This window comes from Hemiscyllium ocellatum, chromosome 4 (assembly GCF_020745735.1).
Source record: "Hemiscyllium ocellatum isolate sHemOce1 chromosome 4, sHemOce1.pat.X.cur, whole genome shotgun sequence".
Taxonomy (NCBI): Eukaryota; Metazoa; Chordata; class Chondrichthyes; order Orectolobiformes; family Hemiscylliidae; genus Hemiscyllium; species Hemiscyllium ocellatum.
Window position 1 is genome coordinate 30,527,638 of NC_083404.1, and position 26,286 is coordinate 30,553,923.

Sequence of the window (26,286 nt, forward strand, 5' to 3'; positions counted from 1 at the left end):
TCCCTTCATTCTCCTGATTTCTAGCCTATTTTTATCTATTTTTCATTTTTCCTACCCCCCTTCTTCCCCTGTTACTGTAGTTCATCCTCAACTTCCTGTGTGTGCACTTCTCTTGATCTCTCGCCTTCAAATCTGACTGTGCATGACTTTCCAATTTGCTGGAGTCCAGAGTACTTTTTCTCTTTTTTGCTTAAGTCCCTGACTCCTGCGTGTGTCTGTTTTCTGTATCCAACTATTGTGGATGTGCTTGTATTTTCCTTCTCTTGTATGTGTGTCTGTTACCTCCATTCCTGTGCGTATCTTTCCTTTACTCCTCCACATTTTTTTGTGGGTGCATCTTTCTTTAATGATACTTGCCAATAAAATTGACCATTCCTGTAATTTCAAATGTTACTCCCTCTACTCAGCTGTAATTTGATTGTTTAAGGGATCATGTACAACTTCTACAAGTGATGTGAATGCAAAGGCTTTCCTGCCACTTTTCACTGTTGGACATGCCTTTCAAGCTGCTCTCATCTACCAATGAATTGGAAATCACTTTTAGTGATCACCAACAAAGTAAAACACAAAAAAGACCACAAAAATTCAGACATTTCCTTGGAAGAATTATCAATATAATTAAAAGGCCTACACCTAGTTTGAATTCATTGTGCCACACCTCAAGAGTTAATGATTGACTTGAACTAGTGTGAGATATTAAAAGCAATTATGATTGGTGAGTACAATGGAAAAGTAAAACCATGGCAACAACTAATCAGAAAACCACTGGCTGAAGTGGATGGCAGACACTTGTCATGAGCTGGAGAGAGAAAAGGCTACATATGACATGGTGGAGTTGTCAGAATGAATGAGGAAAGACTTTGTGCCAGAAAGTTTCAGGGATAATTCTGGTTGGGTTCAGAAGGACTGAGGATGAGGAAATTAGAATGAGGTATAGGAATGGGTTAGGGCAGTTTATGTATTGCTGAAGATCAAATCCATGATTTTGCTACTTCTGTACTGTACTATTCAATACTTTCATGCCTGGACTTATCCCCTTCAACTGTTTATAAAGTCAAATTCATTCAAAACTGTGCTGCATCTTTAAAGATTAATACATCTTTAACCTTCTGCTTGCTATCAACAGTGTCTCCCAGTCTACTGAAGCCACCTTATAATAAGAAAAACTCTGTTTGAAACTCTACCTCTATCTTTCCCTAGCCCCCTAAGAACTACATTTCTCCAACTCTGGTCTCTTGTACATCTGTATTTCCATCACTTCATTAATGATGGCTGTACGTTCAGCGATCTAGGCCCAAAGATCTTGAACTCCCTCCCCAAAACCTCTCCATTACTCTGTTCTTTATTTTTGATACTCATTAAAACCTACATCTTGCCTGGTGTTTTCGTTGCCTTTTCTAATTTGTCCTCCTTTAACTTGGGTGTTGTTGTGCTGTGAAACAATTATAATATTAAAGGTGTTATATAAATACAGATTGTTTGATTAGCTGCAGAGTTTTTTTGCATTCTCACCTGCCTTGTTTAACTGTTTCTTTCTCCAATTAGTTTTCATACAGCTAGTTTAAAAAATCTGGCTAGATACTTAACGTCTTGTTTGACCTTCTGGCCATTTTAAATGATTGTTAAGAATTCCTTAATTATAGATTTCGGCATTTTTATGAAAAATGATCAGGCTTACTGACCTGAAGAAAGGGGAAAGCTATTTGCTGTAAGAGTGAGGTCATCAAGAGTGATGGATGACCTTGCTTCAGATTTATATTTAATTTTCTATGACAAAGGGAAAGGGCACTTGAACTTTTAATAAAATAATGAATTAATCATTTTAATTCATTTCCCTGGTTTCAGGTGCTGGTGATGACACTCGAGCCTGGGGTCCACCATTTGTGGGAACAGAGAGTGCTTACTTCCTTAGTGTAAATCGAAATAAAAAGGTGAGTCTGAAATAATGTGTGTAAAGTAGTTGTGTCCTTCCTCTGTGGGATAGGTAGCTCAGTTGACTGGGTGAATGGTTTGTGATGCCAACAGCGTGAATTCGATTCCTGCACTGGTGAGGTTAGCATGAAGTTTAGATCAGAGTGGTGCTGGAAAAGCACAGCAGGTCAGGCAGCATCCGAGGAACAGGAAAATCCACTTTTTGGGCAAAAGCTCTTAATCAGGAATAGGGCTTTTGCCCAGAACGTCGATTTTCCTGCTCCTCGGATGCTGCCTGACCTGCTGTGCTTTTCCAGCACCACTCTGATCTAAACTCTGGTTTCCAGCATCTGCAGTCCTCACTTTTGCCAAGGTTAACATGAATGACTCTTCTTCTCAACCTCTCCCTCATCTGAGATGTAGTGACCCAATCACTATCAATCATCTCTCTTTGTGATGACAAAACAGCCATATGGTCCTCTGGGGATATGGTGACTTTACCATTATTTTTACCTTTAAGACTAGATTTTTAAAAAATGTAAACAAAGGGCTGCGAAGTATTGGCAGTTACTGCAGAAACTGTGGTCACTAACCTGATCTGTATTACACTGCAAAGTAACAACCATTTGTATTTATTTGGAGCATTTAACATTGTTAAACTGTCCCAGCATTTTTGCAATGGCTTTATAAACTAAAATTTGATACTGAGCCGCATCACAGAACATTAGACAGATGACTAAAAACTTGACCATAAAGACAGGTTTAAGGGGCATCTTTGAGACTATGAGATGGACGAGCAGAAATAGTCCTTTTGACCCATCACATTTGCTCTGCCATTCAGTGTGACCGTAGCTGATCTCATGATCTTTAATTTTTTTTTTTGCCTTTTTAAATTACTTAATTTTAAATTACAGTTATCCCCTGTCTGTGGATTGCTAGCAGAGTAACGTTACTACTATGTCACCTTAAGTTCAGGGGAGGATAGAGAAGTAAAGAGAAGTTTAGAGAAAGAATGCCAGAGCTTAGGAACTTGGCAGCTGGACGCTTGCCAAGTGGTGTGATGATTAACCTAAGGGTCATACAAGAGTCTGGAATTGGAGGGACATTGAGATAGAGGAAATTATGGAGGCAGTGTTTAAAGGGATGAGAATATGGAGGGATTTCAAAATCAGAATGAGATTCTTAAAATTGAGGCATTTGTGACAATGGACCAGCGCAGAACTGTGAGCAAATGGGTGATGGGTGAGCAGGACTCAGTGTGAGTTAGGATGTATGAGGTTTATGATATTGTGGCTGTAAGGGATCATTCCTACAGTGCCAAATAAATCATTATTCATTGGCACCATGTGACTTATTGTTTGCCATTTTACATTTTAAGATAGATTTAGTCAATTCAATTTTAGCATTGCTAACCTGCAGTGATTTCTGAATGCAATGACCACAGGGACTTCCTGAAATATTTATTGCAGAAGAGAGACCAAATAAAAAGTGTGGCAACAAAATAATTTTATCTACACTTGGGTTGACTATCTTTTAAAAGTGTTACTGCAGAACTTTAAGAAGCTAAGTAGTGGATATAATGTAGTGAATTATTACATCAATGTCCATGTGTTATTTATTTAAAGAAGCAATGCATTTTGGATGCTAGAAATCTGAAATGGATTCAGAAAATGCTGTAAATACTCTGCAAGTATGACTCCGTCTGTGGAGAGAAATGCATTTAATATTCTAGGTCACTGACTTTTAGCCATCAAACACAAATTAGTTTTATTGATGAAGAAAAATTAATTTTTGAATAAATTTTAAATCTGTAAAGTTTTTTTTCCATTATGAGGTAATGCAGGTTGTGGATGTTGCATATTTGGACTTTCAGAACGGATTTGATATAGTGCCATGTGGCAGGTTGGTCAGCAAATTAGAAATATTTAGTATGCTGGGTCCTTGGCAGCTTAGATTAAAAGTTGCCTAAAAAAAATAGAAAACAGAAAGCAGATGTAGATGTGCATTTTTCAGATTGGAGTCAAGTTGAAAATGGAATTCACCAGGAATTGGGGTTCATACCGTTGTATCTTCTGATTTATATAAATAATTTTGAAATGAGTATTGAGGGTAAAGTCTCTAAAACTGTCGACGATCCTAAGTTAGGGAGAATAGTGGACTGTGAAGATGATGCTGAGTGACTTCAGAGAGACAATTCGGTCAAATGGGGGCACACCTGGCAGATGAATTTAAATGTAAAGAAATGTGAGATAATGCATTTCGGTAGAAGAAGCATGAAGGGTCAATATAGAGTCAATAATACAACTTTGAGCAGAGCGACCTCAGTGTTCAGGTGTATAATAATTTGAAGGGGGCCAGGCAAGTTGAAAGGGATGTTAAAAAAGCTGATAGGATCTTTGAGTTTATAAATGGACATGTAGAATGTAATAGCAAGGACGTGATTCCCCATCTCCACAAATCATTGGTCAGACCACATTTGGAATATTGTGTTCAGTTCTGGACAACTTATTTCAGGAAGGATGCTGAAGCCCTGGAGATCGTGCAAAGGAGATGTACTAGAACAAACCAAGGAATGAGGGAGTTTAAATACAAGGAAAGATCAGAGAGATTGGGTTTATTCTCCTTATAGCAGAGAAGATTAAGAAACGACCTTATTGAGGTGTTCAAAATTATGAACAGTTTTGACAGGGTAAAGAAGGATATTCTGTTTTCACAAGTTGGTATGTCAGTAACTAGGGGTCACAATTTCAAGATTGTCTGCAAGAGGACTAGGAGTGAGATGAGGAGAAACTTGTTTACACAGAATTATTAAGATTTGGGATGTGTTCTCTGGGAGAGTGGTGGAGGCAGATTCCATAGCATGTTTCAAAAGAGAGCTGGATATATATATTTGAAAGTGCTGAATTTAGAAGGCTATTGAAATTAGGCTGAAGAATGTGATTAACTGGGTAGCTGTTTTAGTAACTGGTATAGACATGATGGACCTCCCTCTGTACTGTACAGCTCCATGGTTCTGTTTGGTCTCAGTTTTCTCACATTAGGGCAATTGTATTTGAAATTGTTTAATTTTGGTATTTGCACTCCAAGGAACTGCAGTTAGACTAAAGTAGTGAACTTTGTAACAATGGCATCTATACTTCTTTAGCGTTGCTAGAAACTCATTGTAACAGCAGACTTAAAGAATGATAGTGTCTAACCTCATGCTGGACATGTCCTGGGAATGTTTGATGGAGACATTGTAGAGAAAAGCTTGCCTTCAGTTTAAAAGAGTAGAGGGAACTGTACTCTGTACCTAACACTTTACAGTATCTGTCCTGGAAGTGGTTCATGGGGACAGTGTAAAAAGTGCATGGCATTCAGCTTAGGAGAGTAGAGTAAACTTTACTTTGGTTCAAAAGAATAAAGGAAGCTTTACTGTATAGTTAACCCTGGGCTGTACCTGTCCTGGGAATGTTTGATGGGGCCAATGTAGTACTCTGTATCTAAGCCTGTGATGTTCCTTCCTGTCCTTGAAAGTGCTTGATGGAGACAGTGCAGAGTCAGTTTTCCTTTCAGTTTAAAAGAGTAGAAGGAGACCTTTCAGGTTATTGTGCCAGTACTAAGACTATATTTGCAGTTAAACCTCTGTAATATTTCTAGCCAATAACTGCAAACAAGCCTTCGTAAATGTTGGCAGCTAACTGATTGTAACATCAATGTCTAATCCCTTGCTAATCAATTAAGTTGCATTTGAAAAACTTGGAATTCAATTAGAACTGCTCTAGCTCTGTCTGATCTAAACTCAGCTCTGAAGGTCAGATGGAGCTGTAATTTCAATTTTATTTTTTAAAGACCCTTTTTTGTGCATGGAAGAGGAAATGGTAGATTAATTTTTATTTAAGGAATGTTGTCATTTGATGAGAGCTTTATCGTTTGATCAACAAAGATTAGTAATGTTGTAGGGCAACTGTAAGGCCCATTAACAGCCATGTTTGCCTCATTTAGTCCTTCTGATTAACATATGGGGGTTAGTGCCAAAATTGGGAAAGCTGTCTCATAGTCCAGACAAGCAACAGCCTGAGATAGACGTACTTATGGAATCATAGCTTGCAGACAATGTCCCAAACACTACATCACTGGATATGTCCTAGCCCACCAGCAGCACACTGATATACAATTGGGAGGCAGTTGCGTTGGGAGTCCTCAACATTGACTTTGCATCCTGTGAAGTCTCATGGCTTCAGGTTAAACATGTGCAAGGAAGCCTCCCGCTGATTACCACAGACCGTTCTCCCTTGGCTGATGTGTCAGTGGTATTCCATGTTGAAAAACACTTGGCGCATGCACAGAGGATGGCAAAGGTGCAAAATAGACCCTGGGTGGTGGATTTCAATGCCCACCATCAAGAGTAGGTTGGCAGATCAATCCTAAAAGATATAACTGCTAGACTGGTGGTGAGGGACTGGTGGTGAGAGGGAAAAATCATACTTGACCTCATCCTTGTCAACCAGCTGGCTGCATATGCATCTCTCCATAACAGTGTTGGTAAGAGTGCCCACTGCACAATCCTTATGAAGACTAAGTCCTAATTTCATATTGAGAATACCGTCATGTTTTGTGGCATTAATGGTACAGATTTGGAATAGATCTAACAATTCAAGACTGGGATCAATGAGCCGCTGTGGATCATGAAAGGAGCAGAATTGTACTGCAGGGCATTCTGCAAAGTCCTGGCCTGGCATATCCCCCCACTCAACCATTACCATCAAGCCAGGGGATCAACCCTGATTCATTGGAGAATGCAGAAGGAGAAGCATCAGGCATATTTAAAAACGAGGTGTCAACCCGGTGAAGCTCCTAAACAGGACGACTTGTATGCTAAACAGCATAAGCAGCAAGTAATGGACAGAGCTAAGCGATCCCACAACTAATGGATTAGATGTAAGCTCTACAATCCTGCGACATTCGGTCATGAATCGTGGTGGATGATTAAACAATTCACTGGAGGTGGAAGCTTTACAAATATTCCCACCCTCACTGATAGAAAATCCCAGCACATCAGTACAAAAGCAAAGGCTGAAGCATTCTTCAGCCAGGTATAAGGGGTGGATGATCTATCTCATCGTCCTCCAGTCGTCCCTAGCATTCCAGGTACCAGTCTTCAGTCAATTTGATTCACTCCACAAGACATCAAAAACTGGTTGGAGGAACTGCCTAGTGCAAAGGCTATGAGCCCTTCAGTACTACTAAATAGCACTGAAGACTTGTACTCTAGAACTTGCCACTCCCCAAATCTATCATTTCCAATACAGTTACAACACTGGCGTTTACCCAACAATGTGGAAAATTGCCCGGGTGTCTTGTACACAAAAAGCAGGAAAAAGCCAACCTGGCTATCAATCTACTGTCCATCATCACTAAAGTAATGGAAGATAACATCAGCAGTGCTATAATGCAGCATCTGCTCAGTAATGCCCAGTTTGGGTTTCACTCGAGCCACTCAGCTCCTGACTTCATTACAGTCTTTGTTCAAATGTGGACAAAAGTGTTGAGTTTCACAGGTGAGGTCAGAGTGAAGGTCCTTGGCATCACGGCTACATTCAACTGGGTGTGGCATCATCAAAGAGCCCTGGTAAACCTGGAATCGGGGGCAAAGTATTAGAAGAAAACACTCCACTGGTTGGGAGTCATACCTGGCCCATAAGAAGATAGTTGTGGTTGTTGGAGGTCAGTCATCCCAGCTTCAGATCATCTCTGTAGGAGTTCCTCAGCATAGTGTCCTATGCGCAACCATCTTTAGCTGCTTCATCAATGACCTCTGATTCATAAGGTCAAATGTGGGGATGGTTGCACAATTTTAAGCACCATTCATGGCTCCTCAGATACTGAAGTCCCATGTTCAAATGCAACAAGAGCTGGACAATATCCAAGCTTGGGCTGACAGTGGCAATTAACATTCACTCCACACAAATGCCAGGCTGTGATAATCTCCACTAAGAGACAATCTAACCATTGCCCCTTGACATTCAATGGTGTTACCATCACTGAATTCCCCAGGACCAACATTGTCGGAGTTACCATTGACGAGAAACCCATCTTGCTTTGCCAGAGAAACGCAGTGGTGACAAGAGCAATTCAGAGGCTAGGAATACTGTGGCAAGTAACCTAACTCCTGACTTTCCAAAGCCTCTCCATCATTTACAAGGCACAAGTCAGGAGTGTGATGGAATGTTCCCCAATAGCCTGGATGAGTGCAGCTCCAGCAAAACTTGACAAAGCAACCCGCTTGATTGGCATCACATCCACAAGCATCCACTCCCTCCACCACCAGCACTCAGTAGCAGCAGTGTATTATACAGTGTACTGTCTACAAGATGCATTGCAGAAATTCATCAATGATCAGCAGCTTCCAAACCTACAATCACCTTCACCTAAAAGGACAAAGGCAGTAGATGCATGAGAGTACCGACACCTGAAAATTGCCCTCCAAACCACTCACCATCCTGACTTTGAAATGTATCACCGTTACTTCATTGTCACAAGGTCAAAATCATTAATTTTCCTCCTTAAGGGCATTGTGGGTCAACCTGCAGCATGTGAATGTAGTGGTTCAAGAAAGCAGTTCACCACCACATCCTCAAGGGCAAGTAGGGATAGACAATATATGCTGACCAGCCATCAGTGCCCATGTTCCACAAATGAATTTTAAACAAATAATTTGTGGGACATGGGCATTGATTCATTTACCAGTACAGTGGCTATGTTTCACATAATCTGTTTTGAATAATGTGCTCTTTATATTTTTCAGAGTATAGCAGTGAATCTGAAGGACCCTTGTGGTGCCCGTGTAATAAAGGATGTAAGTCCATTCAAAAATAATTTTTCTCACTATAATTTCTTAGATTTAGAGAAAAGAATGCAATTGTTTTCATGAATTTTGCTGGATGATCATGTCAAGATGAAGAGGATGATGATTGAATCATGTAGCAATGTTCTCAGTCCTGACTTTCACACTACATATTGACATTCTGATAATGGTGGAGAAACATTGAGAACAGAGGAGGGAGGAAGCAGAAGATAGAAAAGATGACAGAGAAGTAGAAAAGTGAGATGGAGCAAAAATGAACTGGGGTGGGAGCTTGAGCAACAGAGGTATAGGGAAATGGGGAGAGAAGAGGAGGAGGAGGGCAGGCTGAGAGAATAGCAAAAGTAGTATCATTCCTTGACACTTGTGTAGTGCAAATGTTATTTGCCTCTTATGAGCCCAAATCTGGATGATGCCTAGATGAATATTGATTGGATAGTATAATGCACATGGTTGGTGGAAGTTGAGGACTTTCATTTCCCTACTTTATCTTACTTCACCATCTAGAGATTGCCATTCTTTCTCTGACCCTGTGGATGACCAGGTCCAAAAATATACATTCCAAAAAGCTCTTAGCTTTGCAGATGCATCATATTGACACTAGTAGCTGCTCAAGTATTGAACTACGTTCTTTCAAGAACCAGGTTTTGCAGCAAAGCTGTATATTACAGCACAGTGACCATGAAGAGGCATGGTAAATATATGCTTTGTATTGTAGAGGTAGAACAGAGTTGTTAAAAGTACTGACCAATATAACTAGGAGATTTAGAATCTCCTCAGTTTAGGGAAGTGACTCTGTGCTGGTTGGACCACAGTCAGTGTGTTACTGCTGCTGTTGGTTTCTGCCTTTTTGGGGGAAATCTGATTCCTGAACTGGCTGAATTATACAACCAGTTTGTTGCCTGGTATTTCTTTTTGTTGAGGACTGATTTTTAAACTGCCCGATCCACACACTCAATGTGTTTCAGGTGTAATTCAGTTCTTGTAGGGGAACTGTTGTTTCACACACTGGTTACAGCCTGTGTTACTCTTTTACTTTGGGAAAAGGACAATGCTGATTTTGTGGCAGGGCTTAGCCCTTGTACTCTGGTTTTCTTTCTTTTTTTTATATGTTTTCACTTTTTTTTGTAATTGGGCTGAGCCCCTGTGAGAAAATGCACCTTTCCAGATGAGCTATTCCTGTGGGTAGACTTGGCCCGTTGTTGGTAGACTAGGCCTCTGTAAAGACTGAACATCTGTACTTGTGCTGGGAGGTGAGCATTTGCTGCGTCCTGGAGTTCGGGAGTGGACTAAATCCCTGTGAGTTTACAGCACTTTACAATGTACTGTGTCCCTGTGAGTGGGCCTTGTTCTCTATGGATGAAGCAGGCCTTTATGGAGACTGAACACCTGTGTGCTATGGAGTGTGTGTGCATTTGCTGCCTTCAGGAGTGGACTCTGCCCTCTGTTGTGGACTGTTTTTGGCAATGGACTCTGCAGATTGGAGTAGACTCTATTTCTGACAATGCACTTTGTATACCGGTGTGGACTCTGTTCCTGGGAACGGACTCTACATTTTGAAAATAACAATTTATGTTAATGGATTCTGTACTCGAAGGGACTCTGTTTGTTGATAACTGACTGTCTTGTTGCTTGTTGGGTTTATCACCTGCACTGTCTTGTGTATCCCTGCATCTAGCAGGCCTTACTGTTAGCTGGGAAGCTGATAGGTCGTCCTGAAAGCTGTCACCCTGAGAGCCAGAGAGTGGGTAGGCTGTCCTGTGAACCTGAAAGGCGGTAGGTTGCTCCGAAAGCCGGTCACCCCGAGAGCCGGAAGGTGGGTAGGCCGTTCTGAGCACTGTTGTCCCAAAAAGGGGTAATCAGGATGGGCTGTCCTAGAGGTGTTTGGAGTTCTCTGCTTTCTGTTAGTTAACCGATGCTGTATCCATGCAAATATACTACCTCTAGCCTCATGTGATCTTTTCTTGTGTTAACCTTTGGAGCAGCACTTATCAAAGTCCAGGGTTAAAATGCCTACGGGATTCCTATTATCTGCTTAACTGGTTGCATCTTCAAAGAACTCTAGCAACTTAGTCAGCCAACATTTACTGTTTGTAAAACCAAGCTGATTTTGATGGGCTTTGTTGGACTTTTCTGAATGCCCTGGTGTTACTTCTTTAATTCTGGATTCTAACAATGTCCCAATGACAGATGTGAAATTAACTAATCTATACTTTCCTATTCTTTGCCTCATTTCCTTTTTCAATAAGGACGTTTGCATCAGCATTTTTATAATCCACTAAAACCTTTCCAGTATCCAGATAATTTTGGAACATTGTAACAAATAGATCCACTGTTTCTGCTGCCACTTTTTTTAAGATCCTAGAATATAGGCCATAAAGGATTTGGGTTGATCCAGTTTGTTTAAATTTAACAAAAGTATTCATTAAAAAGTCCACATGCCACAACAGACTGAATCTAGAAGTTTTTTTTAAAAAAGAATATTTTTGTCCACTCCATCTCAACAAAGAATCACCACAACCACAAGTTGCAATACGCTTGAATAAAAAGTAGGAATGCAGATGCATGTAGGACTTGTCTGTCTTCAATCCCAATAGTTTGCTCAGAACATTTTCCGTAGTGATGACAATTATTTTCGCTGCCCCCTTTTCTAAACCTTTGCATTGCCTATTACTGTTGGGATTGAACTAGTGTCCTCCATCATGTAGGGAAGTATAGCAGTCATTTGTAGACAGCAAGGCTCTAAAAACAGCGATGCGATAAATGACCCAATTATCTATTTTGATGGTACAGCTCAAGGGCTGAATATTTTTCTGGATTCTTGAACACCAAAATTAGTCAGGTTTAACAACATTAAGATGCTTAAAATTATTTTGAGCATGGATTTGCATTTCCATTGTGGCCCTGGAGGCTCCACGGCATTGTCAAGATGCTGGATGTGCAAATGCAAGGGCTTTGTGTGCTTAAGACCCCCTCTAGTGGTCACAACTAGACTGTGACATTTTGATTTAGAGGTTAGAATAACTGTACTGCATTGTATGTCCCAGGAAAACAAGATTTTCACATTATGGATCTGTGGAATTTTTTAGAAAGTCCATACAACATGTGTATGCTTTGAAGATGATGGTGGATTTTTTTTAAACTATGGCTAAAATGTCAAAAGAAAGAAAATGCATTTAATTTGTGTGTGACTTATTTGGCTAATACAAAATTTAACTAGTGACTGCATTCCTACCTTTTTTTAAGGCATATTGGGGCTTGTGGTTGTGGTGATTCTTTCTTGAGATGGAATGGAAGGAAACATTAATTTTATTTTTTTTAACGTCTAGATTCAGTCTGTTGTGGCATGTGGTCTTTTTCATGAATTCTTGTGTTAAATTTATACAAATTCGCTCAAGATGTGAATCATTAAATCACTAATTTATTGAACTGAAATAGTGTAAAACGAATAGAAACATTATTACTAGCTGCAAAGGAAACAAAGTGTGGCATAATTTTTCGGATCTTTATTTAGAGATGTACAATGAAACTGATAAGCCATAGAAGACAATGTGTATAATTCGCATTAGTTACATTTTGGGGAAATTAGATGCTGTGCCAGTTGTCTCCAGATCTGGATGTGTCACTGTGAAAACTCATGACACCTTTTACTATTATGTCCTTCCAATTCCACAGCTGGCATTCGTGATGTGTTAAAGGTCAGTCTTCTCTGCCATGTTAGCCACTTATGAATCCAGATGTCGTTGATTGCATTGATGATCACTAAATAGAAGAATTAGCAAGATACATGATCATTGGGCAGATTGCTTTGATACTCATTCACATGGCATATTAATGCACATGAACATTTCAGTGAATTTGTTGGTAAAGTAAAAACAAAACCAGTGTGCAGATGTTCTTTGCTCATGCTTTTGTTTCTTGATTTTTGGTTTCTACTAAAAGAGGTGTGATAACATTGTTTGGGTTTTAACATTATGCTAACACCAACAATGTTCTGTGCAGTGGGGAGTTATGATCATGTATAATTTAAACATTCTGAATAAATAGTTGCATGGCAGTGTAGAATGTCTATATTGCTGAATATAGAGACATGTTGAAGCTTTTCATCTGCCACTCATCAGGATTAAAGCAAGAATGCCAAATTTCAAGTGACTATGTATAGGAGGCAAAAAAATTACAGACCAGTTAGGAAGTTGATTCTGATCAGCTGAAGAGTTGCTACAAAGAAAGCAATGAGCAGGCATAGGTTTCTCAGATCAGGGTAATTAAAAAATGGTGCAAAGCTCAAACATATTCCTTTAGTTTGCAGGGAACAAATCCCTACATATGAGTGCTTATCACTTCTGGCAGGTATAAATGAACCAGTTTACAAATTGAATGATTATCCAATATTGTTTGTTAGTTGAGTTATTAATGCACTTAAGACTGTTCAACCCTTGGTATTGCTCAGCAAGTGCTGCCCAATTCCAGAACCACATCTGACAGTAGAGGTTTTGTATTTGAATTTTGCAAGCATGGCTTGTTTGACTTCAGACTGTCCGTTATGAACTCCTGAAGGAATATAATGTTTGATTCTATTAGCCAATGGTTTGGACACATGGCCTACATACCTGCCATTGTGCATCAATTTCAGTGCTGGTACAATGTTGCTTAGTGATGTGGTAGGCAGAATACCATTTTGGACTGTTGGCAGCATACCCTTCGTGGAATATTTCACACACACAACAACTGCATAATAGCTGGAAATGGATTACTTAATCTGCTGTTCAAATTTTTGGGATACGTTACCTTTTTAAAATAATTTGAAGTAGATTGGGCACTTCACAGACTCAAAAGTGACAGCCTTTGATGTTGAAATAGAATGAATCAAAGACTGTTATGAGAATGTGGGTATCCAACTCAGATCATTATTTACGTAATTGTGAAAAGCTGTAAATGTGCCACACGTTGCCATTGTTAGATGCAAAAATTGCATGGAATCAGGTGGTGTATTATTCTCCATATAATTTCCAGTCTTTGACCTGTTTTTGTAACTACACTATTTTTTTCTCATCAATGGTAACCTTCAAGGTATTGATAGTGGGGTTTCAGGAATGGTGATCCTGTGGTATTTCAAGGAGAATGGTTAGCTTTCTTCTTGTTGGAGATGTGCTTTGTAACTTGCTACTTGTCAGCCTAAGTCTGAATTTGTCCTGGACATGCTATGTGGCTATGATTCAATAACTGAGAAGTCACAAAAATACTGAATATCCCTGTTTCTGACCTGGTGATACAGGGAAGGCCATTGGTGAAGGCAGTTGGCAACAGGAGCCTTGTCCACCAGTTGTTTAATTTTCCACCATCAATCATGACTGGCTGTTTGGAATCATTAATCTGATCAGTTTGCTGTGGGATCATTTAGTTCTGCCTATTGTATGCTGTTTCTACTATTTAGCATGTGTGTAGCCTGTTTAGCAGTTTTCACCAAGTTGGAACCTCATATTTAGAGTCCCTGGCTTTCTTTAATGGGAAAGAGAAGAAATTGCTAAGCCATGATATACCAGATCATGGTCAAATACAATTCTGCTACAGCTGATGATCCACAGTGCCTCATGGCTGTGTGACCTTTTGCTGATAGATCTGTCCTGTTTGCATAATGTAGTGCCAAACAGCACATGAGACTGGAACTTCATCTGTACAAGAACTGTGAAGTTTTAAGTGTTTTCATGAAACAATGGATCTGTGACAGGTAGATTGGTGAGGGTGTCACAAGCAGGTTTTCGCTGTTTCTCTAGTTTCATCACTACTTTCCACAGCCCTTACCTGTTGGATATGTCCATCAGTTGGGCTGTTGTCATACCAATGCATTGCTTGATGCTAGGTGGGCCTACTGGTCTCAGAGATTTTCCCTGTTTTTAATTTATTAATAGGATGCAGGTATTACTGGCTAGGCCAGCATTTATTGCCCATGCCTGGTTGCAGTTGAGAAGGTGATGGTGGGCTGCTGTCTTGAACCGCTGTAGATAGCTCCACATTTCTGTTAGGAAGACATACCAGGATTTTGACCCAGTGATACTGAAGGAGCGGTGGTATGTTTCTAAGTCAGGATGGCAAATGGCTCGGAAGAGTACTTGCAGATAGTGGTTTTCCCCTGTCTAACTGTCCTGGTCCTCCTAGTTTAGAAGTTGTTGTCTGAGGAGTCTTGATGAATTTCTGCAATGCAGAAAGGTACGCACTGTTCACACTGAGCATTACTGTGGATATGATGCCATCAAAAGGGTTGGTGTGTCCTGGAGTGTCGAACTTGTTGAGTATTGTTGAAGCTTCAGTCATCCACTTAGTTTAAAGTGGGATTTGAACCCCATGTTTCCAGAGCATTATTTGAGCATTTGGAATACTAATCCAGTGACACCATCACTACACCACCATTTTTCCCAATGTGAGTTTTACTCAGATGTGCTGTGTTTGGTATACTTCTGTCAGAATTCCAAAATGGATGAATGAGAATAACAGTAGTGCTTTGTAGTGAATGATAGTAGATGTTTATTACATAAACATAGGAAGAGCATATTTTAAAGGTGTTTATTCCTAATATTGATATGGCTTAAACATTATCACTGTAGTCGAATTTGTGGCTAATCAGCAATATCTGATGGACACCAGTGCTTTGAATCTGTACAAATTGTGATAGCATTTTGCTGATGAAAAGATCTGTGGACTATTTCTATTTCCAAATTGTGATATTTTTTGTGTGTAATTTATTAATGCTAGTTTACCTGCAGATGTTCCAGTCTCTTCCAGCACATTCTAAAACTGCCTCATCATTGTTTTCACCATCTATCATAGGAATAGTTACAATGAGGAAAGACTTTGGAGATAAATTTACCCAGGTATTAGATGAATTTAATGTACAGTAAAAGTCTACTCATGATGCTCAATTTTTCTTTGTGCAGAAAGGTTTTGAGTTCTTCACTAATTTGAGCTAATCTTGTTTAACAAAGTTGTTATTTCAGTGCAAGCTGCATTTGATGATCCAATAATTCAAAGTAAGCAGCAGGAAATAAAGCTGGGTAACTTGTAACATTTGGTATTAAATCAGAGTTTACCCCGATCATTCAAAGTTGAGAGTTCTAAATTACCCAGCTTTGTTCTCTATCTGACATTCTGTATCCACTATTTTTTATAAAACTGACTAACCTACTCATAGCGTTTTTTTTTAATTAAACAGCGGAAATGCAACCCCTAAAAGAAAGGGAAGGAACTATGAAGATTGTTGGAGCTCAGATCCAGCTTTTTACTATTAACACAGATCAGTGGTTTTGAGGTTAAAAGCTCACCGATGACATGCAGTTCATTTAGTATTTGTTCCAAATGTGTTTTTCCCCATCATTGTTCCAATATAATGTGTGTGGTTTCTAATAGATAAAATCTGTAACGAATTACAAAACATGCCTTTGATTTGTCCCCGACAGTTGGCATCGGTTTGTGATGTGCTGATTGAAAATTATGTTCCTGGAAAACTGGCAGAAATGGGACTGGGATATAAGCACATTCAGGACGTTGCTCCACACATAGTTTACTGTTCAATTACAGGTAAGATATTATTTGTGCTTGTAGGTCATTTATTTGTGAGTTTATTAAGCAATAATGCTTTAAATTTTGTAATTACGCTTTCAGAAATATTCAACTTGCATTTATACAGTACCTTTCATGACCTCACCATACTCCAAAATGCTTTGTAGCCAATGAAGTACTTTTCGATTATAATCACTGTCAGTAAATATATATTGTGCAAACTGTATTGTTGTTGTGTGAAATGTGTTTCTAAACCATTGTGAAAATGGAATCTTTCTTATTGATTGGCACCAGTTACATAGCTTTCAGTTTTAAGGTATAGATTTCTTAAAACATAAATTTATGCCTCGTGTGTCTACTTAATAAACATCTCCCCTCCATTTTCTTCCCCACCCCCCTTCAATCTTATCTTCATTTTTCTTTGTCAGATTCAAATCAACAGAAAATAACATAGTGTTGCCCATAGTGTTTGGTGCATTTGCCGGGGTAAACGTAAGGGGAATGGATCGGGTTGGGTTACTCTTCGGAGGGTCAGTGTGGACTTGTTGGGCTAAATGGCCGGTCTCCACACTGTAAGCAGTCTAATAAAATGGAGGGCATTGGACCTCCATCAGGAATGTTCCTGATGAAGGGATTATGCCCAAAACATTGATTCTCCTGCTCCTTGGATGCTGCCTGATTTGCTGTGCTTTTCCAGCGCCACGCTTCTTGAATCTGACCTCCAGCATCTGCAGTCCTCACTTTCTCCCAGCATCTGTGAAGAGAAAGCAGAGTTAATGTTTCAGGTCCAGTGACCCTTCTTCAGAACTGATTATAGCGAGGAAAAGATGGGTTTAAATGCTGAAAACAGTGTGGGGGCAGGTTTTATGGACCAGGCCAGACCCCCTCAGAATATTTTAAGAAGTTTGCCTAGACCATAACTTTTTCTTATTTTAAAGGCAGATATGTAGTGCATTTTCCAGGTGTGATGCAACTGGTCAAGCCATTTGATTTTAAGCGAAACAGAATTTATTTAAACTCTGCACTTGAAACATGAACAAGCGTAAGTGGAATTTAGAATAACTTATCTGTAGGAAAACTTAGCCAATCAGTTACAACTTAACTAATTATCTGTTCCAGTATGGTAAAATTCCATGTGACACATCCTTTGGCAAAAAGGTAAATTTAAACACAAGTTATTACCGGCAAGAGGGAGCAACATCCAGAGAGATTTTAGAGGAAGTCAGAGGTTTCCTCTACTGAAACTTGCAACACTTCTGGACTGCAACATCTTGTGACTGTTACAGCTGAAAAAAACCTGGACTGGGAGAACTGACCACACCCCTCCCATTGGTAAACTGTTAAACTCCCTCGACTCCTGGGCACCTCTGCTTTTGCTACCTCTACTCAAAAATACTAAGGACAAAATAACCTTTTTAAAGTGATAGCGTTGTTACAGAGGGGAGGGGATTAAATGATAGATGAAGCCCAGAGAGCAAGAAAAAGAGCTGGTCATACAAAGGAATGGGTAAAGGTCAGCCTGGGAGAATGAATAGCTGCTAATGGGGACTAGTAGTAGCTGGCAATGTGTTATTTGTAGGCAAAAGTGAGGACTGCAGATGCTGAAAACCAGAATCTAGATTAGAGTAGTGCTGGAAAAGCACAGCAGGTCAGGCAGCATCCAAGCAACAGGAAAATTGACATTTCGGGGAAAAGCCCTTCAGGAATTCCTGATGAAAGGCTTTGCCTGAAACGTCAATTTTCCTGCTCCTGGGATGCTGCCTGACCTGCTGTGCTTTTCGATCACCATTCTAATCTAGACAATGGGTTATTTGTGATAACAACCCATGTGATGACAAGGCCCAGAGTGTAGGTGTTAGGGTAAAGACATGAGAAAAGGTGCTCCAGCCCTAAAATTGTTGAACTTGTCCGAAGTCCATTAAATTGTACAGTTTCCAAATGGAAAAAATGGTACTGTTCTTCCAGTTTGCGCTGAAATTCACTGGACTACTGCAACAAGCCTGAGACAGATTTATTAGATGTGTTGAAGTGGCAGGCAGAAGTTGGTCATCTTTGCGGACAGAATGTAGGTGTTCTGCAAAGTAGTCTGCTCTTCATCTCCCCAATGTAGAGAAGACCACATTGTGAGCAGCAAATGAATTGGACTATATTGAGTGAAGTGCAGGTAAATCACTCCTTCATCTGGAAGGTGTGTCTGGGGCTTTGGGTAGTGAGGAGGGAGGAAGTAAATGGGCAGGACCTACGCCTTCTATGATTGCAAGGGACTGTGCTGTGGGAGTGTGGGGAGATATTGGGAGTAAATGAGGAGTGGATCAAGGCGTTCCAGAGAGAACGGTTCCTGCGAAAGGAGGGTATGGAAAATGTGTCTGGTGCTGGCATCCTGCTGGAGGTGGCAGAAGTAGCGTTCAATGATTCTCTGGATGTGGATGCTGGTGGGCTGGTACGTGAGGATGAAGGAGACCTTATCACTGTTATGGGAGGGAAGAGAGGGGGTGAGGGCCGAAGTGTGGGAGATGGGTTGGTTGCAGCCCTGTCAAGCACTGTGTTGGGGAATCCTCGATTGAGGAAGAAGTTGGACATTTTAGAAGTCTCCTTGTCGAAATTGGCATCATCGGAACAGATACAAAGGAGAGAGAGGAATTAGGAGAATGGAATAGAGTCTGTACAGGAAACTGCATATGAGGATGTGTAGTCAAGGTAACTGGGTTTGTAGTGGATATTGATGAGGTAAAAACAATGACTGCAGATGGCCAGCCTATCCCTAGATTTTGAAACAGAGATTTTGAGTGAGGGAAAGGAGGAGTCAGAGATGGACCAGGTGAAGATGAGAGCAGGGTAGAAATTGGAAACAAAATAGAGAGAAAACTTTTCCAATTCTGGACAAGAGAGGCAAGCAACACTGATGTCATTGATGTGCTGGAAAAAGAATGGGAGCCAGAGTAAGCTTGGAACAATTAATATTCCAGGTATCTCACAAGGAGACAGGAATAACTGAAACCCATGCAGGGACCAATTGCCACACGTTTGACATGAAAAAGGTGGGTTGAGCTAAAGGGGAAATTGTTCAGAGTGAGGACAAGCTCGGCTAGTGGAGGAGGTTGGTAGTGGATGGGGACAGTTCAGGTGTTTTTTCCAGGAAGCATTAGACAGACCTGAGACCATCCTGCTGGGGGATGGACGTGTAAAGGGATTACATATCTATGGACTAAAGAAATGGCTGGAACCCATTAACTGGAAATTCTGAAACAGATGTAAAGCTTCTGAGGAATTGTAGATGTGACAGAGAGACAGAACAAGGGGAGAAGAAAAATGAGTCGAGGTAGGAAGAGATGAATTGTTTGGGGTAGGAGCAGGCAGAAACAATTAATCTGTCTGAGCAGTATTGTTTGTGGATTTTTGAAAGAGGGTGGAAGTGAGCTATGCAGGGTAGGGGAACTATGAACTTGGAGGCAGAATCAATTGGAAGTGCTACATTGGAGTATCAAAGGTATGTAAGCAAATGTGCCATTTTTCTTTGCCTTTCCCAACTTGCATATGTTATTAAATCACTTCTAACTTGGAATTCATGAGCATGGCATCTGCCTCCTGGCAAGTTCCAACTGCACCTTCTTAATTTCACCAACGTATTTCTTCCTCCTATCAGTGTGAAAGAGCATGTCCTTGTGGTCCTTCACAGTCCAATAGTTATCCACAGGAATGTGTCAATGATGAAGTTTTTGAATATCTGGATGCTACCAATTCCTTCGCTTGTATTGCCAACTTTAAAATCCATCAAATTGCATGTTTAGTGTGTTGTTAATAATTGACTTGAAATAATTCATGTTGCTTGTGACAAATGCACTCATGCTAGCTGGTCAGGAAGCCCAGAAATTATTTGGCAAAAGTTCAGTTAAATACTTTCTGACAACACACTTATTTCTGGGTTTCCCAACACACAACTGGAACCCCATGCTGCTCAACCTAGAATACTGCATTCTGAAATGAATTAGCCAAAGATCCCTGATTGTAATCTTCCATGGTTGTTTATTCATTGTTGGTCTCTCGTGAAACCCCTTAGGCTTCAGAATTGCTGCCCTGAAACAATACATACATTGATATGTACATGCAGAAGCCCTTTTAAGATTGACAAAGGAAACTAAAAATCTCTCAGCCTCAATTGGCACTACCAATCGTTTTTATTTTAAAAAAGTACACCCTGCATTCAATTAAATGGTTTAGCTCTGTCCTCGCACATCCTTTGCTCCAAGTTCTTTCAATTACCTGCAAATGAACACCTTAACTGGATAGAATGCAGGTCGAAAGCAGAATCTTAATAATGTTTTCACAACCAAAGAATATCAAGCTTCGCAGCCAATGAAGCCTTTTGAAATATAGTCACTTTTGTAATCTAAGTAGTGTAGCTGTCAAGCTTTAAACACAAAGGGCAGATAAGCATCAAAGAAATAAAGGAACAGGTCATCTATTTTTGGCACTGATTGAGGTATGAATTTTGGTTCGGGCATCAGGAGGCAATTCTAACTGTTTTTCTTTTGATAATGGTATGGGATGTTTCATACCCATTTGAGATAGCAGACAGGGCCTCGCTCTAATGTCTCATTTAAATACTGTTAGTGCAGCACTCCTGTAGTTTGTAAAATATGTGGATTAAATGACTGTAAAAAGTACAGCTTCCTTTTTACTAAGGTCATTCATTTAGCATACTGACATTCAGTTCTTTACCTGATCAGTGCTGTAGGTTTAATACACATCAGTGTTTGTTTCAGTCTTAATTCTGTTCAGTGTTTTGGAACTATAAAGTTCATCAGCAAAGTTTATGAAGAGTTTTGAATCTTAATGAATTAGAACAAGCTTGTTTGAATGGTTTCAATTTATGCTGATCAAGTTGTATTTTGACTTGACGAATTGAATAGCTTTACCAAAATTCTCTGCCTCCTTTTGACTGATGATAACCGTGGATGTCCAGTAAGTATTTCACAGGGTCAACCACTATTCTGGAAAGTTCTTTCTGGAGCCATCTGAAAGTAGCATTGCCTGTGTGGTGTGTGCAAAATGCCCACTATTTTGCCTGCATCTGAATCACTACATGGGAAAATACTGTAGTTTGTTGGGGATTTCTGTAGTGATACCTTCTATTTCTTGCTCTAACCTTTTGGGGCACAGCCTGTGGAACTCAGAAAAATAATTTCAGCTCAAAGTTAACTGTTGATATTTTTCCTTTGTCCTTAAGGGAATATTGTGAGCTCTTATGAAATGCATAACGTGCATTGTGAAAGACTTTAAGATGAGTAATCTGTATAGTCTGCATATTTTATTGTAGGTCTGGTAAAATTATTATAGCTCAGATTCAAAATCATTGAACAGTCTAATCTATTTCACCAAAAAAATCATGCAGGTCAACTGATTGTTAGGAGTTAGATAACTGCAAGTTGTTTATGAAAAATAGGAACAACCTAGCAGACGCTGCATTTGCTAAATGTCAAAATGTTCTAAAAGTTCAAAAATTCACAATTGACAAATATTCAACAGCATTTTTTCTTACTTTGACATGTAAAATTATTAAAGAATATTAACATAACAAAACTTACATTAATATAGTGCTTTTAATATACCTCAAACTGTTTCACAAATGTGACAAAAAGTTGCAACTTAGCCAAAGGATGTGATATTAAATGAGGGGGTCAAAGGCTTGCCCAAAATGGTAGGTTTTAAAAAGCATCCTAATGGAAAAGAGAGCTTGTTTATTTGTAAACATTTTATGTGGTAAATATTATGTAATTTATGAAGCATCAGAAAGAGATGGTCGGCCTTGTGTTACTGGGATCCTCTGCTCCATGAAACTGCAAAATCCATCTATAACCAAAAATAGACTTTGACTTATTTAAATCTTATAGATTATGTTACAGAGATATCTATCCTGATACAACCTGGAAGCTGACCCCATTCTATCCAATGGATGACCCAGAAACCCTTAAATAGACAGTCTGAAACCATCCCAATTCCTGTTCTCCACCTCTATTCCAGGTTAGGAATTTGGATTCAATATGTTATTCCTTAAGTGTAGGTGTGCATTCCTTTAAGGTTACAAATTTTGGCTATTAAAGATTAATTATAATAACAAAGGATAACTTATGAGAGTTTGTCTATGATAGGATATTATACCTGAAGTGACAATGCTTACATTTTCTCCCATGACATAATAAACTGGGCATGGTTATCATGGCATTAAAGAATACAACAGGTATTTGTTACAGCTGGTTGTTTAGAAAATATATGGAAATGTTAGATTCATGGTCATATTTGTGAGCTAAACTATAAAATTACACAGCAGTCAATCATTATCATCGGAATGTTCTTCCTCACTCATACGTGAATAGTTTGTCATTCATTGATCTGAGTTTCACAATGAGCATCTTGATTGGTAATGACATCATATGATCTGGGTTGCCAGCATATTCAATTAACCTTTGCTGACATTCAAGTATTTATATTCAGATTTCTAACTCTTACTCTTCCCAGTCTGCAGTTTTGATAATTCTCTACTTGTTCTCTTGTTCTTTTTTTCCATTCTCCTTAGTCTTTGGTGAAGAATGTCCTGTCATGTGATAGTTCAACAATTGGCTGCTAGTTCACATACCCTTCCAAGCATATGTTGTCCTTGGGATGGAATTCCTTTTTCTGTTGGTGTTGCAGCAGTGTAATGCACAAATCTTGCTTTGTTGTTTGACACTTAATGAACATTGATTTGATGGTGAATGTCATATGTTCAGCTAGAGCCTTTACATGTGGGTAAGTCTGCTAGTGCATGACTAAAAATGTTTTGCCAGTGAACGTTGGTCTCTCTTTGTCTTGCAGAGGAGTTAATAAAAGAGAAAATATTTGGAAGTATACATTAAAACCACAATCCAGTTCCATAACACAAAGTTGGATTAAAAAGTGACAGTGTAAAATGAGACATTGTAGTCAGGGTAGTGAGACAAATTCTAGTAGATGTAATTGATTTTTTTTTGGGAAATACCTAGCAAGTTTAAGAATATTGCCTTCACCCAGGGTCATGGGGGTAACGATTGGAGGTAGAAAGTCTAAATATTACGAGGAATATCCTGGATTGTTTCCTAATTCTGTTGTGACACGACTTCAGGCCAATGAGATTAGACAGTAAGGAAAGGAGTCCATGAAAATGGCTTACAATTTAGAAATTCAGTTTTCAGAAGTAAGTTTTTAAGATGTAATTAAAAATAACGAAAGTAAAGAGAATGTGACTGTATTTTAGCCCATTTTCTTTAATGAAAATATAAGTGGATTTGTTTTGTCAAATAGCCTACTCAGGATTGAACCTGAAACAATACATGGGTCTTATTATATGAAAGCAAAAGTATATATATGGAAATGGAGTCCACCTCAAGTACAGTTAATTTCTAACAGACTCGTGGTCCTTCAGTGATAATTCATCTGAATATTTTGAGACAATTTTATAAGTGGTTCAAATTCCAATGGCAGATAATTTAAGTATTAGGAATATGTGGACTAAAATATTAAAGTATTTTTATTGGATTACACAAAGATGCGATCACCTTTTGCCAGACATGCCTTATATATCAGATAGCGAGGAAACACAAACCTGCAGTTAAACCTGCTTTAATTCAGATACCAGCTCTTGAAAATCCATTTAGAAAGCTTTGTCTAGGATCCCTGCCCTGAATTGGAACAGGAACCAGTATTTGTAAATGATTACGGATATTTTCTCAAGTTTTCCTGAAGTGAAACCGTTACGAAAAATTACTGCGCAATTTACAAGATGTGGATTACCCAAAGATAAACAATCAGATGGTGGCTCAAATTTTAGGTCGCAAGCATTTGAAGAAATGACTAATTTGGGAATAAAAGTTATAACTTGGAGGTGCTGGTGTTGGACCGGGGTGTACAAAGTTAAAAATCACACAATACCAGGTTATAGTCCAGCAGGTTTATTTGAAAGAACTACCTTTCAGAGCACTGCTCCTTCATCAAGTTGTTGTGGAGTATAAGATCATAAGACACAGAATTTATAGCAAAAGTTTACAGTGTGATGCAACTGAAATGAAAATGACCAGGATTGTTTATTACATCTCATCTTTTAGAATGACCATGTTGGTTTCAGTTCTTTCTTATGTAAATCCCAGAACCTTCCTTAAAGTTACGTTCTCAAATGAACTTTAACAATAGGTGCCATGTCATTGAAGGTGTGAGGTTAAAATTTGTCTCGATTAGAGTGGTGCTGGAAAAGCACAGCAGGTCAGGCAGCATCCAAGGAGCAGGAAAATAGACGTTTCGGGCAAAAGCCCTTCATCAGGAATAGAGGCAGGGTGCCTGCAGAGTGGAGAGATAAATGAGAGGGGGGTAAGGGTGGGGAGAAAGTAGCATAGAGTACAATAGGTAAGTGGGGGAGGGGATGAAGGTGATAGATCAGAGAGGAGGGTGGGGAAAGGTAGCAAAGAGTACGATGGGTGATTGGGGGTGGGGATGAAGGTGATAGGTCAGAGAGGAGGGTGGAGTGGATAGGTGGAAAGGAAGATAGGCAGGTAGGACAGGTCATGAGGGCAGTGCTGAGCTGGAAGGTTGAAGCTGGGGTGAGGTAGGGGAAGGGGAAATGAGGAAAATGGTGAAATCCATATTGATGCCCTGGGATTGAAGTGTTCTGAGGCGGAAGATGAGGCGTTCTTCCTCCAGGCGTCGGGTGGTGAGGAGCGGTGGTGGAGGAGGCCCATGACCTGCATGTCCCCGGCAGAGTGGGATGGGGACTTGAAATGTTGGGCCAAAGGGTGTTGGGGTTGATTGGTGCAAATGCCCCAGTGATGTTCCCTAAAGCGCTCTGCTAGGAGGCTTCCAGTCTCCCCAATGTAGAGGAGACCGCATCGGAGCAACGGATACAATAAATGATATTGGTGGATGTGCAGGTAAAACTTTGATGGATGTGGAAGGCTCCTTTGGGGCCTTGGATGGAGGTGAGGGGGGAGATGTGGGCGCAGGTTTTGCAATTCCTGTGGTGGCAGGGGAGGATAGCAGGAGGGGAGGGAGGGTTGTTGGGGGGCGTGGACCTGACCAGGTAGTCACGGATTAAAATTTGTTTACCTGTGCCCCAATGTTCAGACTGTTTCTATTTCTGAAAAAAGGATGAACAGAATCTTACATGGATTCATGCAGTTTTAGGGCAAAATAAAATTAATTCTGCAAGTACAAATTCATCCCACAATGGGGGGAGGGGAGAGGAGGAGGAGGTGTGAGTGTCTGAAAGTGTGTGTATATGTGCAAGTGTAAAAGGGTGTACGTCTGTGAGAGGGTGTGTGTTGGGTGTGTGAATGTGAGAGTGTCTGAGAGAGGGTCAGTGTGAGTGAAAGAGTCTGTAGGGGGTGTGTCTGTGTGTGTGTGTGTGTGTGTGTGTGTGTGTGTGTGTGTGTGAGAGAGAGAGAGAGTGTGTAGTGTGTCATGAACCCAAAGTCATGGGTATGTAGGAGAGTGTGTGTGGGGTAATGTGAGGTGTGTGTGTACATGTTTGTGTGCACATGTGAGAGAGAGTGAATCTTCTCACAAACTTTGAGAGAGAGTGTGTCATGCAGTGGGGCCACCTTTAGTGTGACATGAACCCAAGGTCCCGGTTGAGGCTGTCCCCATGGGTATCAAACTTTGCTATCAGCTCTGCTCAGCCACTTCGCGTTGTTACGTGTCCTGAAGTCCGCCTTGGAGGATGGTCATCCGAAGATCAGAGGCCGAATGTCCCGGACCGCTGAAGTGTCTCCCAACTGGCAGAGAGCACTCCTGGCTGGTGATTGTTGTGCGGTATCCATTCATACAGTTTCTGCCCAAAACATATTAAACAACCATCCCCTTCAGACAAGCCCTACGCTTACACAGGACCTGTTCAGATGAAGAGGAAGAACATACCAGGCACTTGGTAGTACTCAAGGATGCTCAACTCATCAACTGCCAGTTCCGATGTGCCA

At 40.0% G+C, this 26,286-nt stretch overlaps 1 protein-coding gene across 1 annotated transcript in view; it reads left to right on the plus strand.

Annotated features, from left to right (window-relative positions):
• Positions 1-26,286, plus strand: part of sugct (succinyl-CoA:glutarate-CoA transferase) — a 429,896-nt gene that overhangs the window by 23,584 nt on the left and 380,026 nt on the right. The window contains exons 4-6 of the mRNA XM_060824198.1: positions 1,846-1,931; positions 8,699-8,749; positions 16,207-16,327. Coding sequence (XP_060680181.1) covers positions 1,846-1,931; positions 8,699-8,749; positions 16,207-16,327 — 258 coding nt within the window. The remainder of the gene's footprint in view (positions 1-1,845; positions 1,932-8,698; positions 8,750-16,206; positions 16,328-26,286) is intronic.